Raw genomic sequence first — 17,285 nt, 5'->3', positions numbered from 1 at the left:
AATCTGCAGCAGATCATAGCTGGCGTAGATTTCATGTTCTTACTTTAACAGTCAATCTCAAATGCAATTTTCATGACAGGAGCCTGTCTTTTAATACATTTAGCCCAGATCAGTCCAGCAGTATGTTGCTCAGTTATTAATGTTATTTTAGCACTTTTCTCTTGTTTCAAACCCAATGGATTGTTTTTTATTTTTTGAGAAATACAGAAAGGTCATAGGGCATCGACTGACAAGCAAGATAACCGGCGCTGAAGGATGCTTACACCTGAAATGCGCCCAGACCGATAACGTCTCTTTAGATCTGTTTATCTGCCTCATTTTATACCGTCATCAATTACGGCATATTCACAAAATGACATGATATGCAATGAGCTTTTCTTAAGGAGGGCCATTTCTTGTTGTAATAGAGTAAGATATTAGAGCTGTTGCTAACAAAGTTACCTTTTGGGGGCCTCCGGTGTGTCACCTAACTCTATATATTATTTAAAGGGGTCAGACTAGTAATAAAAATTAAAGCAGCCCATCTTACATTCACCAATCCCACGTCAATATCTACTTTTTATTCCCATCTCGTACAAACCCGTAACAGTGGCTCCGTCGGGGCTTGCGTCTGAGCTCCCCCTCAAAATGAGATTTGAATGTATACGCCGATGGAGCCATAGTCCATAATGGTGCCGGCAGAGTGAACGTGCGCTTTGCTATGAATCATTCGGGAGTATACACCCACTGGAGGCGGACACTCAGGCGTAGTCTACTACATCTCAATGTCTGCCTCCAGTGGGCATACACGTTCGAAAATGATGCTTTGCTGGAAACATTAGAATCTGTGGTCCCATTGGCGCATAAGTCCAAATCCCGTTTTGTGGGGGGGGGTTAAGGCGTAAGCCTCGACGTAGCCACCGAACAGGTGCATGAAGTGCACTGTGAAAGCATCCTTAGCCAGTTATCATTGTAACTACAGAATATCTATCCTTCTAATATCTTGGGTGTCAAGAATGGACCATAAAATAGAGACTAGGGCAAAGCGACAGCATCAGAATGGGAGCCACAAGGAATAACATCATGGGACAACGACTTAAAAAAATGCAGAAATGTTTCAATAGTTTGGTCTGCTCCACTCACTTCTACAGCAGGAAATGGTTAGGGAAGGAGATATTATCTCTATTGATACCTGCCGAGACGCAGATGCGATCATCAGGTATCATGCACATGTCACAGTTATTAGAATTGTTGTACACACTAAAGGTTGAAACAAGAGCGCAATAGGGTTTTATCTGGGTAAACCGTGTATAATAAAAAGGTTTTTATACTCACCCTTTCCAAGAGAGAGTAAAGCCTGTATAGTCGGTATGTCAGCCTGCTGCACGTCCAACGGTCCACATCGGTGACCGCAACAAGGATTCTTAGGCTACTTTCACACTAGCGTCGTGCACTGCACGTCGCAATGCGTCGTTTTGGAGAAAAAACGCATCCTGCAAAGTTGCCCACAGGATGCGTTTTTTCTCCATAGACTAACATTAGCGACGCATTGTGACGTTTGGGCACACGTCGCATCCGTCGTGCAACGGATGCGCCGTGTTTTGGCGGCCGCGACGCACAAAAAACCGTTACATGTAACTTTTTTTGTGCGTCGTCTTCGCCATTTTCGACCGCGCATGCGCGGCCGAAACTCCGCCCCTTCCTCCCCGGACATTACAATGGGGCAGCGGATGCGATGAAAAACTGCATCCGCTGCCCCCGTTGTGCGGCGCTTCCACACTATGCGTCGGTGCGCTGCAACGTCGCATAGCGACGTGCAGTGCACGACGCTAGTATGAAAGTAGCCTTAGGAATAAATTCTTGGACTTTTAGGTGCGCTGCCAGACAGATTTCATATCCAAACAAGGTTAATGAATTAACCCTTTATTCCCTACGCGTTTCGAAGTATAACACTTCTTCTTGTTTGGATATGAAATCTGTCTGGCAGCGCACATAAAAGTCCAAGAATTTATTCCTAAGAAACATTTATTAGAATAGGATACGTGCAAGATACCGATGTGCTGATATCAGTAGACTTGATGTCAAGTGACCTTCCCAAGGTGCAAATGAGCAGAGCAGGACAAACTCTTCAAAGAGGACCCTTCACTTGATTTATATAAACAGAGTGCCACCTCCGATTGTCGCTGCTCCACTGATTCTTCTTTGCCCCTCCGCTCCAATGTAATGCCATCTTCTAATAAAGATGCTTATTTTCCCTACAACCAACTGATCGTATATCACCCCGCTTTTCTGTGGGCATTGGTTTTTTGTCTTCTAACGCTGGGTAATCAAAATACAGCCGCACCCACACAAGTTCTGAGGTACACACCCAATTGGTTGAGGGAAAAAATTGCACTGGGGGCAAAAATTTGGAATGGAGGGGCTCAGAAGAAAAAGAAAATCTGTTCTAGATTCAGTGGAGCAGCGGCAATGAGAGAAAGTACTAAGTATGAATTAGAAAATCTAGTGGAAGGTCTTCACACCACTGTTATGGATATAAGATACAAGATACGAGATATAAGATGATAGATGGGAATTTAATTGATCGTTCTGTTGGACCTTACGTGTTAGAATCTGATCCTCTGGTGAAGAAGATGCTCTAAAGCCTTACCATTATTATTTGATTCCCTTTTTTTCCATTATTTTCTTATAATAAAATAACTATTTTGCTACTGATTCATTTGTTGTTATTCCCTTTTTTTAGGCCCACTGCAGCTGAACTTCTAAAATGTAAATTCTTTCAAAAGGCCAAGGTACATGTCCCGTTATATCGTTTTATTGTAAGAGTGGTGCAATTACAGCAAAATATTGTGTCACCTGAACTAAAACTTTTTTTGTTAATTTTACAGAACAGGGAATATCTCATAGAAAAACTACTCACAGGAACACCAAATATTTCTCAGAGAGGAAAAAAGGTAAGGTATCCTCCTCCAAGTAGATAGCCTACATATATTAAACATGGCTGGGTGCCCTTTTGGTGGAGCAATGTTCGGATCTACTGTGGGCCTTGAGGTCCCACACACTGTAGATCTTCACGTTGAGTCTGTCACAGAGGCGCCATATTTCCTCTGTGAACCATCAGAAAAAATGTGTTTATCTGGGGCACATGGAGGTACAGCATGGACCTAAAGCTGTCTATGGGCGCCATACAACATGAATGGATAGTACTTGCCAGCGGGTGGGCACTCCATACTATGTAAGTATTTTATAAGTGGCTCATTTTTAAATTTTTAAACCAGTCGTAGTATCTTCTGTCTCTGGAATAATGTGAGAAATATGTCAAGATTGGCCTCCCACTGCAAGAAGATCAAAGCAGGGGGCTGGTTAGGGGGTCTATTGGGAGCTTTTACGATGACGAAAGATTTTGCTGAATAAGCCCGTAACGCTAACAGACCCTATGGAATGTAATACTATTTCTCTTCAAATGAGGTTTTAACCGGCCATTAAAATTGAGCAACTTTAGTTGGATCGGATTTCATGAAACAAAATTTGTTTCAGATGAAACTGGTCCGACTAGGGCAAAAAAAGTCGGAGTTTCGTCTGAAACCCGACCCCAATGCAAGTCAATGGGAAATAAAAGTCGGCATTGAGCGGATGACATTCATCCACTCAATGCCGACTTTTATTCCCCATTGACTTGCATTGCGGTTGGGTTTCGGATGAAACTCCGGCTTTTTTTTCCCTAGTCGGACCAGTTTCATCTGAAACAAATTTTGTTTCATGAAACCTGATCTGACTAAAGTCGCTTAACTCTTCCGGCCATACAAAGCGTCTTCTGATCATTCTGCTGACAGATATCTTTCCCATACTCAGGATCGCTCGTTCAGCTATGCTTTACTGTGCTCTCTATGATAAAATCGCCAATTCAGCAGGTGACTTATCTTCGAGAGAGCAAAGCAATCTGCAGACTGATATTGGGCATGTCCGATCAACATTTCCCCCATCAGCCAGCCAGAGCCCCTATGCACATTAGAGTTTCTGCCGAACCTATCGATATTAGCGTATTCAGCCAACAATAGTCTAATGTGTTTGGGGATCATTAGGGGGAATTTAATAAAAGAAAATATTTAAGTGACTGGTTTTTCTAACCCCAGATCGTTGCTCCGACTCTGGCCATTGTGCATTTTCTCCAAAATGGAGTTGTGTAACTTTCCCAGGATTGTCAGTTCCAAAGACAAAATTTGTTTTACCTTTTATTCGAAAGAGTGGAGAACGTTGAGGAGTAAGATATTGTTGCGACAAAAGATCCAAACGGCAAGAAGTAGAAGGATCTCTAGTTGGATATTGTCTCAAATGGCAGAGCGGCTAAGGATGGGTTTTGCCAAACTTTGTTCTATTTGAACCCAGGGTTCCAGTTGTTGATGTTGGCACCAGTCCACCACTCGTGACATATGTGTTGCCACCTAAGTTTTGGATCTGGAAGACTATGAGCAACCCAAGCCTTGGATTGCAGAGTCTTTTTAGCCTGATCCCTGCTTGTTTAGATGTCTACATGAAATTATTTTGAAGATATTAAGATAAATTTCAAAAAGTAGGAAGGTGACTTAATTATCGGGGTTTGAAAAAGATACAGAATATGTAGCACAGCAGAACTTTTATTTTAAATATCTTGCATCGCCCAAACCAAGTACAGACACCAGTAGACTGTCTGATACTAAGTTCCCATAGTGTCTTCAGTAAAGGAGAAAATTGACGATGGAAGGCCGAAACTGAATCATTAGAAAAATGTAGTAACTGAGTAACCCACCCAAACATCTATTAGTGCATTCCTGGTTGAAGAGGGGAAAGAAATGGTCACAGCCTCCGGTTTTGATATATTTTGAAAATAGAAAGTAATGGATAGGAGTAAAACTTCCTCTTCAAGTTGGGAATAATAGCAAATCACATGTGGCTACTTTGTATGTGAAACTTTAAAAGGTTTATCTAGGACTATTAGTTTTTAGGCTATAGTAAAAGAAAAAACAGGCACGTAGTTGCTAACTACCTGCATGTTCTACCCAGAGCAGGCACAAAGCGATCTTCGACCACTCCTGCCTGCGATTCTGCTGCTCCAAATCAACAGAGCAGCTCTTACTTTTCCAGGCTACTCTCTCAAAAGGGTTGTTACTGCCGGAAACATGCTGTTTGATAGCAGTTAGGCAGCAGTGAGCCACATGTCAATCAGCATGACGTCGGCAGTGACACCCCGTCAACAGAGCAGAGCGGAAGAGGAGCCAGTGCTCTGTTGATGTGATGTCAATGGAAGCTGCAGAATTGCCGGCAAGAGAGACCAATGACCCCCTCTGTGCTGGCAGAGGTTGATGCCGGACACAACAGGCAGGTAGTCCATAGTAAAAAAAAAAAAAAATAGACCTGGACAAGCTCTTTTATGCTTTTACCACTGCGATCCAATTGAGATCTAGTTCAACATAGGAAAGGTTTCTGACATAACCTAAAGATAAGTAGTAAAAGTGGATCCGCCTGTTGAGTACCGTTATATATCTAGAAAGCATCAGAGAGGACACTATTTATTGAACACAAGCTGATGGACCTAAATGCAAAGATTTTATCTAGCGGTGTTTCATCATATTTCCCCAAAGGCCTTTACAGATTAGTTTCCTCCATAAAAGTCCAATGAAAACAATCAGAGTCCTTCTTATCATCTGTTGACAGTAACATAAGTGGTAAATGCTTCATTTCAGATCTATAAATGATATTTCGAGCCTTTCTTGTTTTGTCACAGACTTCTCTGCTAGGCACAAAGCCCGCTTGGTCCCTGCAAATGATGTCCATCAAAAGAGGTAGTCAGGAGGCTAGTAGCATTATTATCCGCATATTGTGCTGGATCCTTTCAAGGTTTATAGATCTCAAAAATATCTTTTATTGCTGTATTGAATTTCTCTCTCCGTAATTGAGGGTCCATGAAGTCTATTACCTGGTCTATGGAAAGGAAGATAACAATTTTCGACATATTCCATTTTTTTTTCTTTTAAGAAAATCTGTTCATAAAGTTTTGGAGTTGGAATCCTTAGAATTCTACAATCCAGCATTCTAATATCTGAAAGCCATTGTTGTCTCTGTTGGATTATATGTCTGTAACATTATCCTCAAGTAATGAGCTATCACATTTCCAGCCGCCGTCCGGACCTTGGAAATGTAATAACTATTGAGGCTGTTACTATTGCGTCAGCAGAGACTGTAATATTATCTTCTACGGCTGATTGGATTATTATTTTTCTCAAACATAAAGATATAACATGTATTCTAGACTGTGATATGTATATGCGTGTTAGGACAATTAACTAACTTGACCTGATGGGTTTAGAGTTCACCACTTATTTATAATCTGGGGGTCATAAAATGTAGTTAAAGGGGTACTCCACTGTCAAGAGGTTATGTACTACTAGATCATTTCAGACAGTGAACCAATCTATCCAAAGTCCACTATTCTGGACATCGCTGAGGTTCTCGGTGGTGAAAACCCCACAGATGTAGTAGTTATCACCTATTGGTGGCATATCCTACAACAGTTATTGGTGGAAGAAGTTTCTTATCGAAGTAAACTGCTTACCATCATCATTCTGCTCCAATCTGAGCCCTAAAGAAAGAGGCAAAAATGGATGTCTCTTTTGAGACATGAGGCCCCCAATTCATCGCTGTCATTTCTCCAGTTTTCGGCAGTAATTTGCCACGTTTAGTGACTTTTGTATTTGCGCATCTCAAGTTTTCTGGCAGGGCTTTCAATTTGGCGCAGTGCGCATTGTCAGGGTTCACAAGTCTGCAGTCGCAGAGGAGTGACTGCACGCTTGTGACCTAAAACTGGACAAGCTCTTTAATGGCTCAGTTAATGAGGTGGATCCTTTAGGCTGTAGATCAAGGTGAGCAGCATGGAGCGGATGGATCCTTTAGGCTGTAGATCAAGGTGAGCAGCATGGAGCGGCGAAGATGATGCAGTGGAGTTGGATTTGCCGGGCAGCATGTGATTCAGCGAAGAGCAGGGTATGCAGGACGCCACATTTGTAAGCAAAGTTAGAGACAGTAGATGCAGCATACAGTCAGTTTTAAATACAGGAACGGGAGATAAATATGTGCAATCTTGCAGCAGGAAAATGGTTAACCACAGTAACAGCACAGGCATATATGCAGTCAGGTACCTAGCATTAGGTGTTGTGAGTTCATTTTCCCTTCACTACTGAGGCCCGAGGAACTCCCTCTGCTGGTAAAGAAAGGTAGTGAGCCTGATTATCAAACACCTGAGTCTGATGATGATGACTGGCTGAGTGGAGTTACTGACTGGATATAAGGCTGCCGACGCCCTTCTGCCCTGCGGGTGATTTCTCTGTGGGATCCTTGGAGACCAGTCTGAATTCCTGCTCCTCTAAAGCTAAGTTTTCTGCTTGGCCTTTTGCATTTGTGTTTAGACTTTGTTTTGCTTTGTTTTTCTGGATTTCTGCCATTCCCTGCTGGGGTGTGCTGAATTCCTTTAGCTCTGTCTTCTGAAAATACCTGAGTGCTGATTTAGTTTTTGAAGCCTAGCTGCTTCAGGGTCTTTTTCATATCAGCTTGTTGGCTTATGTCTTTGATAGGGTTTTGGCAGATTGCAGACAGCAACCTTCCTTTCCTGTTCTGTTTAACTAGCTTGGGCCCCATCGTTTGCTCAGCCTATCTTTCTATCTGTGTGAGTGTTTTTTCATCTTGCTTCACCGTCATTATATGTTGGGGGCTGCCTTTTACTTTGGGGTCTGCTCTGGGGCAGTTTAGATTTCCTTTTCTGTCTTTAGGCTATTTAGCGCTCCGGCTGTGATCGAGGGGTCTAGGGCATCGTAGGAACCCCCCACGGCTACTGCTAGTTGTGTTGATAGGTTCAGGGGTCTGCAATCTGATAGTTGCCAACTTCTCTAGTTTTCTGGACGTAGCTTCTATTTTTGTGTCTGCCTCCTACGGTGACTCAATCATAACAATTAGGTATACGATTAACCACTGGAATAACAGAGATGAGCTAGTAATTTGTCACTTGATTCAGTAGGATTTATAGCAGTAGGATTCATTTGATGGAGCCAGGAATAGTAGCTGGCTGCTGAAAAGCAGGCAGAAGTTGAAGGAAGGATAATCAGACACCTGGCCGGAAGAAAATCCAAGGCTAAATCTTGTTACCACGTGTGTTGTGAATTCTCTCTCTGGCTTCCCTCTGGTGATTAATGAAGGTCGTGGAGCTGGTCAGATTGACAGAGGGGTTGCGAGTTCTCTTTCTGGACTCCCTCTGGTGGTTACTGGAGGTAGTGAAGCTGATCTGATTGACAGAGGCTTGCCACCAGATAATGAGGAAGACGATTGGCGATCTGGGGTTTCTAATTGGAATTTAAGACAGCTGACTCTCTCTATCTCTGCTTGTGATTTCCTTCCTGTGCCTTCTAGGTCTGATGTCTCCTGCTCTTTCCCTGCATGGTTCAGCTAAGTGGTTCATTCATTATTCTGTTTGCATTTGATCTGGTTTTCTTTATCTCTGCTTTGTGCGGGTCAGCCAGCTCCGGCTGGGGCTGTGCTGAATCACCGCCCATATGTTACTGCATGTGCCAGTTTGTTTTGTCCCCTGTTATATTGGTCTCTTTTTGCTTTGCTTTCAGAACATACCAGAGTGCTGATATAGTGGGGGCGAAGTCATGTGACTTCAGTGTTTTTGTACATCAGACGTGTTGGACTTTTTGCAGGGTTTTTTGCGTGATTGCAGACAGTGTCTTTCCTTTCCTGTCCTGTCTAGTCAGATTGGGCCCCATCGTTTTCTCAGTCTATTTTTCTGCCTGCGTTTGTGTTTTCATCTTGTCTCACCAACAATATATGTCTGGAGGCTATATATTCCTTTGGGGTCTGCTCCGGGGCAGTTTAGATTTCCCCTTTCTTGCTTTAGGCTTAGTTAGCTCTCCGGCTGTGCCGAGGCATCTAAGATCATCGTTGGTACGCTCCACGGCTACTGCTAGTTGTGTGGACAGGATCAGCGGTCTGCATCCGCTTAGTTACCAACCTCTCTGGTTTTCTGGTGGCTTAGCTTGGGCCTGCTATCCTCCTCGGTGCCCATTCATAACACACGTGTTTTGCAAGATGCTATATTTGCTTAATACTCATGCAACTTTTGGCTAAAAGTGTTAGGTAATGACATAAGAGATGTTTGCTGGGTCACTAGAAAAACCTTGAGCAGACTAGTATAAAGGGATCAAGGCCCAGCACTGGAGCCAGGACAGGTAACAAACACCTGTGCTCAAAGTTTTGTCTCCACAATGACATTTTTACATGCTTATTAGATGCTCTAATGCAATAGATAAGTTCTGCGTCAATCTATTGCTGCTAATGTGCATGTGAATTTCCTGAAGCAACAAGTAGAAGAATTTTCCCAGTGGACATTTTTTTTTTTTTTTTTAATACAGATCGTGAAGCTTTTTTAAAATACATTGAACATGAAAACCTGATTTATACACACTGTCCTTTTTATGATTACTCATTCCCTTTTTCGCGTTGTTTGCATTATATTGTCTTTGTAATTTGGATGTTCCAAACATAAGGCTTTCACTGAACCTTGGCGAAATAAATGGTAATAAACGGTTAAAGGGATCATGCCTACTCCCACGGCAGCATCCTGACAGGCCGATCATTATACCCCGGTTATTATTTTCACCAGCTTTAATATCCATTCCTTCTTAGCCGCTGGAAAGAAAGTGAACTGGTTTGCAGCCCTCTCTGAGTGTAATGTAGGTTAACGCTTGCTATTGCCCACAGCCATGTGTCGTCTCTCAGAGCTCATTACCGTCATTGTCACAGAGCGTTTCATCCAAGTGCTTTCCAATATGCCGATTTCTTTCATTTGTATCTATAAAAACCTGAGCACCTTTCCCGAATGGTGTTAACTGCTGTATGTTCCCTTGAAGAGGCGAACGTTGAGAGCTCTGATTCCTGTATCTGTGGAAAGGAAACTATTGATGTTGATTTTATTGCTCCCTGGGGAACGGGTCTAGTGCACACAAGTCTGGAGCTGTCACCTTCCACTGACCTTGAACTATTATGTAACTATTTTGCATTTTTAGTAGGAAGTTTTATATGTCTTAAATGTTATCTACCGGTTTACTGTATAAAAAGCATCAATCTATCGATTAGTGTAACATACTTACCTGATCTCGCTCCAACATCATCTGCCTCCGCTGTCAGACGCTGCCAACTGATTTATCACTAGGCGGTAATCTGTTCAAGTGGCACCCAGTAACCTCCCTCTTGTGTTCCTCTACCCACACAGTCGGTTTGAACACCTCCCAGCTATTTGTCACATGTTGTATTTTAGTAATCAGATTATGACCGACCAGTGGACCAGATGGCAGGGTTTGGTGGCCAGTAGGGTCGAATGGCGCCTTGTTTAACCCCTACCCACTGCAGCCAATATTTTGGATATTTTGTGCTTTGTTTTTTTCCGCAGGAGCAGTTTCAGTTTTGAGCTGTATCATTCCTGTTACATTAATGTACTGGAAAACAAAAATCACATTCGGTGAAATAGCTGAAAAAAAAACATAATTCTGCCACTTTTTTTTTTAGTTTTATTTTAACGGTGTTCATTTTGCAGTAAAAATGACCATGTAAAATGATCTCAGCTTCAAAACCATGTCATTCACTATAAGTTATTAAGTGATCGGCTAGGTGAGGAAGACCGGCATTATTTGTCCGCCTTAGTATCTTGTTAACCCAAAACATAGAAAAAAAAATACTAAACAACATGGACCCTGGGTGCTGCATCGGTGTATCGGCCAAATATATCAACATTAGGGCTCACTTGCGAGAGACTCACATGATTCTCGTGCAACTCTCGCATGAAAACCTGGCACTGCCGCCAGCACTGGGACCGGAGCATGTGGCTGCATAGAAATACATGTAGTCGCACACTCCGGTCCGAGTGCCGGAGGCAGTGCCAGGTTTTCATGCGAGAGACTCGCACGAGAATCGTGCGAGTCTCTCGCAAGTGAGTATGAGCCCTTAATGTAAGATAGAAAAGGTGGCGCTCATCATCCCTTAAAAACTCCTTTATTACACGAAAAATATAAACATGGTTACAGGATAAATGGACCATGTAATGGACGACTATCGTTTCGCACCTCCCTGCGCTTCAACGGGTCCTCGAAGCTCCTTCATTTGCATATTAAATAAAAGATGATTTTTAGTAAAATATTAAGTTAAAAAACACATATCGAGGTATGATCTAAATAGGGTCTCGATGCCCTCAATCTGTTCATATACTTACTAATTGCTGTCTTCATCTAATATCTGCATCTTTCTGGTCCTCTTCTGCACCATATGAGCGCTGTTCACACTAGCCGGTCATACAGCATCTTCTGTTTGGGCCTTAAGTCCCTTTTCTTGTGTGATTCTTATAGGCTTTCAGTGATAAAGGGCCTACTGGTCTGGGACGCTGTATGACCGTTTAGTGTGAACTGCACTCACGTGGTGCAGAAGAGGAACCGGAAAGGTGCAGATATTAGAAGACTACAGTAAATACAGGTGCTTCTTCTGAAATTAGAATATCATCAAAAGTTAATTTATTTCATTTCTTCAATACAAAAAGTGAAACTCATATATTATATTGAGTCATTACACATAGAGTGATCTATTTCACTTGTTTATTTTTGTTAATGTTGATGATTATGGCTTACAGCCAATGAAAACCCAGAAGTCATTAGCTCAGTAAATTAGAATACTTTATAACAACAGCTTGAAAAATGATTTTAAAATCCAAAATGTTGGCCTACTGAAATGTATGTTCAGTAAATGCACTCAATACTTGGTCGGGGCTCCTTTTGCATCAATTACTGCGTCAATGTGGCGTGGCATGGAGGCGATCAGTCTGTGGCACTGCTGAGGTGTTATGGAAGCCCAGGTTGCTTTGAGAGCAGCCTTCAGCTCGTCTGCATTGTTGGGTCTGGTGTCTCTCATCTTACTCTTGACAATACCCCATAGATTCTCTACGGGGTTAAGGTCAGGAGAGATTGCTGCTAATCAAGCACAGTGATACTGTTGTTTGTAAACCAGGTATTGGTACTTTTGTCAGTGTGGACAGGGGCCAAGTCCTGCTGGAGAATGAAATTTCCATCTCCAAAAAGCTTGTCGGCAGAGGGAAGCATGAAGTGCTCTAAAATTTCCTGGTAGACGGCTGCCCTGACTTTGGTCTTGATAAAACACAGTGACCTACACCAGCAGATGACATTGCTCCCCAAACCATCACTGATTGTGGAAACTTCACACTTGACCTCCTGCAGCTTGGATCGTGGCCTCTCCACTCTTCCTCCAGACTCTGGGACCATGATTTCCAAATGAATTGCAAAATTTACTTTCCTTGTGGAGTGTGCCAATGACTGCCTTCTGGACATCTGTCATGTCAGCAGTCTTCCCCATGATTGTGGAGCCTACTGAGACTAAGGGACCTTTTTAAACGCTTAGGAAGCCTTTTCAGGTGTTTTTTTGTTAATGACTTTTGGGTTTTCATTGGCTGTAAGCGATAATAAACATTAACAGAAATAAACACGTGAAACAGATCACTCTGTTTGTAATGACTATATAATATATGAATTTCACTTTTTGTATTAAAGAACTGAAATAAATTAAATTTTTGATGATATTCTAATTTTGTGAAAAGCACCTGTATATAACCACACGCTCTGTATACACAATACCTAAACTAAAAGGCAAATAATATAAAAATAAGTCAATAAATAATATCTACATCCAAATTAGCATCAATAAAAACTAAAATGCATCTTAAAAAAAAAACTAATTCTTATACAGCTGAAAATAAATAATACATATTTTGGGAATTAGCAGCACAATAATAACCTTCTTTTCCAAAAAAAAAAAACACATTTATATTTAGAAAAAGTACATTTTTAAAATCAAAATAGCCTATACTAACCTCCCATACCGGCACTGTTCCAGCCATGTCTGCGCCTGGTCTCCCCGGGGCTCTGGTGACATTCTTATGCCATGTGAGCCCTGCAGCCAATCAGTGGCTGCTAAATGGAAAAAGTGATGCTATAGCAGCCCAATAATTGCTGCTGATTGGTTGCATGGCTTATGTGTCATAACTATGTCTCGTGAGTCTCAGTAGATCAGGTGCAGACATGGCTGGAACGGCACCAGTACGCTGCGCTGTACTTTTATGTTTATGTACTTTATTCCCAGGACCTACGTACTGTCCCATACTTTGTGCCATGATTTGGCGTCAGGAGAGCAGCATTCGGTGTTTGCTCCCAATATCACAAGCCTCTACATGTAGGCATTTGATTGACTCGGTGCGAGGCGCTTTCATCAGCAGAGGGCGAAGGGAACTGATCCCAAAACTAGAAACTTTACTCTAAGTTGGGGATATTTTCCTCGGTCATAGCACAGGTATTCTAAATAATGGGTACACAGTGTAATAAGGTCGCTGGGGAACAACCTCGCTGCTGCACGCTTATTTTCAGGAATGTCCTGAGTTGCAGCATTCATCAGGTTCCTAAAATATTCTCCGTAAATGCTGGTTTATTAATGTTACGCGTCCTCTGTAATATCAGAAATACAGAGAGGCTTTTGTTCACGGACGGGCTGGAACGCTGTGCGCTGGGGTGGTTAAAGGGAAACTATTTTTAATGCATTTTTTGTGACATACAATATTATTATATTTTTTTTTCATGTGGTTTTGTCTGTCCATGTAAAAGAAATGATGGCAGCATATTTATAGACTGTACGCTGATATCGAATTTACCTTAGGTAAATGCTGATTCTCGGTGGGTGTCCTTCTGGGAAGATTGGTCAGGGGAGGGTGGGGGGTTCCCTCTGAGTATCCTGAGGGTATGAGTTTGGTGACATGGAGTACCATCTTGTGGCAAACTTATGCGTGGTAATAAACGTTAAGGTCTGGACCTGTGTGTGAATGAGTACGTGTGAGTGTCCACTAAAAACATTAGGTGTTAGTATGCCTCTGATATTTGGAGTTTTAGGATGATCGAGCCATATAGGGTGGCGACCGTTCTCAGCCCTTGGACCTTACCGTTAGTTACCCCCAGCGATGCATGTACATAACGTGTTCCACAGGTTGTAGCTCTGTAGACTTGTTGCACCTCTGGAGCCTACGTTATTACCATCATGATGATGAGGATCAGGTCTCTACGCGGCTGGATACTACTGGGTTGAGGCGTCCTTGCGTATGTAATTTCCAGTGAAGTCCGGTCTTAAGGGTTCAAAGGCCCCTCGTTGAAAGGGGGGTACTGTCACGATTCATTATGGGATTTGTGACAGCTCTGTTTCTGCTGTAATTCTAAATGTTTTATGTCCTTTTGGTCCAGCAAGTGTTAATGTCAGCCTCTTGCTGGCAGCTTTTTTTTTTAAAAAAGATAATGCACATAGTGATGTCACTATAAAAGGATAATGCACATAGTGATGTCACTATAAAAGGATAATGCACATGCTGATTTCCACAATACAAAATAATGCACATAGTGATGTCAAAGTACAAAGATAATGTTGTCAGCAGCTAATCAAGAAAGAAAAGATTAACATATATATTTTTAGAAAAAGGTTACTGTAAGGACATTTATAGATATAAGGCCTCATTCACACCTTATGTCTTTTTACATCAATTAAGGAATTTGCTCCTAAGACCTTGTGGGGGCATCACAACACATTAGGAGACCCCAATCAGAGGACTATAAAACATCCGGACTCCTTATCTATGAACTGGTCCAATGTTTATATTTATGTTTCTCCCTCTCCCATATTGATAGTTCTGCTTCATGTCACTTGTCTTATCTATTGCATTTTTTCTGTGTTGTATTGTGCATAAATATGTGACTCTTCAGATTTTGTATTAGTCTAGCCTCAAGAAGAGACCTGAGTAGTCTCGAAAGCTTGCAATGTGCTACCATCTTTTCAGTTAGCCATTAAACGGTATCAACCACTGAGGACTCTCAATTCTGAATATTTTTCATTCACCCCTTAGTGATTTTCACATTTGAGAACATCAGAATATCAGTCCAAGTTTCATCAGTGATTTTTAGCAGAGTCATCAGTTTGAGCAGTGTCCAAGTTTCATCAGAAATCCATGTACAATGTGACAGGTTCCCTTTAAGAGGACTCTTATAGAATCAGTGAATTACTGAAAATTGTGATACGGGGAGAAAAAAAAAACTTCAAAAATGTTAGAAAGAAAACCCCCAAGTAACACAAAACCTGATTTTAAGCAATAAATCACCTTCTGGTGACACATTACCTTTATCTAACCCCAAACAAATGACATTTCACAACATATACTTATCACTGGTGACTTTCTAGAGAACTTTGATGATATTTATTTGCTTGTATGTAATAATTACTGAGCTGCTCTGTGCCCTAGGCAAAATACCAAGATTAGCCGGAAAAACTGGTTTTGAGTTGTGTTACATAGCTTCCGCTAGGAGGATGCCACTTATATATTTATTCATTTATACTGTTCATTGATTCATTCGAAAAGGAAAATCTAATTGGTGGACTAGCCTATTTCGTAGTCATTTAACGCTTTCCTGCACCGCATCATATACAGTGCCTTGCAAAAGTATTTGGCTCCCTGGAACTTTTCAACCTTTTCCCACATATCATGCTTCAAACATAAAGATACTAAATGTAAATTTTTGGTGAAGAATCAACAACAAGTGGGACACAATTGTGAAGTTGAACGAAATTTATTGGTTATTTTAAATTTTTGTGGAAATTCAAAAACTGAAAAGTGGGGCGTGCAATATTATTCAGCCCCTTTACGTTCAGTGCAGCAAACTCACTCCAGAAGTTCATTGTGGATCTCTGAATGATCCAATTTTGTCCTAAATGACTAATGATGATAAATATAATCCGCCTGTGTGTAATCAAGTCTCCGTATAAGTGCACCTGCTCTGTGATAGTCTCAGGGTTCTGTTTGATGCACAGAGAGCATCATGAAGATCAAGGAACACAACAGGCAGGTCTGTGATACTGTTGTGGAGAAGATTAAAGCCAGATGTGCATACAAAATGATTTCCAAAACTTTAAACATCCCAAGGAGCACTGTACAAGCGATCATATTGAAATGGAAGGCGTATCATACCACTGCAAATCTACCAAGACCCCGCCGTCCCTCTAAACTTTCATCTCAAACAAGGAGAAGACTGATCAGAGATGCAGCCAAGAGGCCCATGATCACTCTGGATGAACTGCAGAGATCTACAGCTGAGGTGGGACAGTCTGTCCATAGGACAACAATCAGAGAGACTAAAATTCTTGCCCATTCCTTCTTGGCAAACAGCTCGAGCTCAGTGAGGTTGGATGGAGATCGTTTGTGAACAGCAGTTTTCAGCTCTTTCCACAGATTCTCGATTGGAGTCAGGTCTGGACTTTGACTTGGCCATTCTAACACCTGGATACGTTTATTTGTGAACCATTCCACTGTAGATTTTGCTTTATGTTTAGGATCATTGTCTTGCTGGAAGACAAATCTCCGTCCCAGTCTCAGGTCTTTTGCAGACTCCAACAGGTTTTCTTCAAGAATGGTCCTGTATTTGGCTCCATCCATCTGCCTATCAATTTTAACCATCTTCCCTGTCCCTGCTGAAGAAAAGCAGGCCCAAACCAACTTTGGGAGTGAGTTTGCTGCACTGAAAGTAAAGGGGCTGAATAATATTGCACGCCCCACTTTTCAGTTTTTGAATTTCCGCAAAAAAGTAAAATAACTAATAAATTATTTTAATAAATTTCTTTCAACTTCACAATTGTGTCCCACTTGTTGTTGATTCTTCACCAAAAGTTTACATTTGGTATCTTTATGTTTGAAGCATGATATGTGGGAAAAGGTTGAAAAGTTCTAGGGGGCCAAATACTTTTGCAAGGCACTATATATATATATATATATATATATATATTGTGGCCAAAAGTATTGACACCCCTGCAATTCTGTCAGATAATACTCAATTTCTTCCTGAAAATGATTGCATTCTTTGGTATTATTATCTTCATTTAATTTGTCTTAAATGAAAAAACACAAAAGAGAATGAGGCAAAAAGCAAAACATTGATCATTTCACACAAAACTCCAAAAATGGACCAGACAAAAGTATTGGCACCCTCAGCCTAATACTTGGTTGCACAACCTTTAGCCAAAATTACTGCGACCAACCGCTTCCGGTAACCATCAATGAGTTTCTTACAATGCTCTGCTGGAATTTTAGACCATTCTTCTTTGGCAAACTGCTCCAGGTCCCTAATATTTGAAGGGTGCCTTCTCCA

At 41.5% G+C, this 17,285-nt stretch overlaps 1 protein-coding gene across 3 annotated transcripts in view; it reads left to right on the top strand.

The window, feature by feature from the left end:
• Positions 1 to 17,285, top strand: part of STK39 (serine/threonine kinase 39) — a 443,332-nt gene that overhangs the window by 123,504 nt on the left and 302,543 nt on the right. For all 3 annotated transcript variants that reach the window (XM_073545795.1, XM_073545797.1, XM_073545798.1), the window contains exons 9-10: positions 2,723 to 2,771; positions 2,868 to 2,933. In XM_073545795.1, coding sequence (XP_073401896.1) covers positions 2,723 to 2,771; positions 2,868 to 2,933 — 115 coding nt within the window. The remainder of the gene's footprint in view (positions 1 to 2,722; positions 2,772 to 2,867; positions 2,934 to 17,285) is intronic.

Source organism: Dendrobates tinctorius, unplaced genomic scaffold (genome assembly GCF_039654945.1).
Source record: "Dendrobates tinctorius isolate UK_male_01 unplaced genomic scaffold, ASM3965494v1 ptg000143l, whole genome shotgun sequence".
In the NCBI taxonomy this organism is placed as follows: Eukaryota; Metazoa; Chordata; class Amphibia; order Anura; family Dendrobatidae; genus Dendrobates; species Dendrobates tinctorius.
The sequence above is the reverse complement of the archived record's forward strand: the minus strand, read 5'-3'. Positions and strand labels throughout refer to the sequence as shown.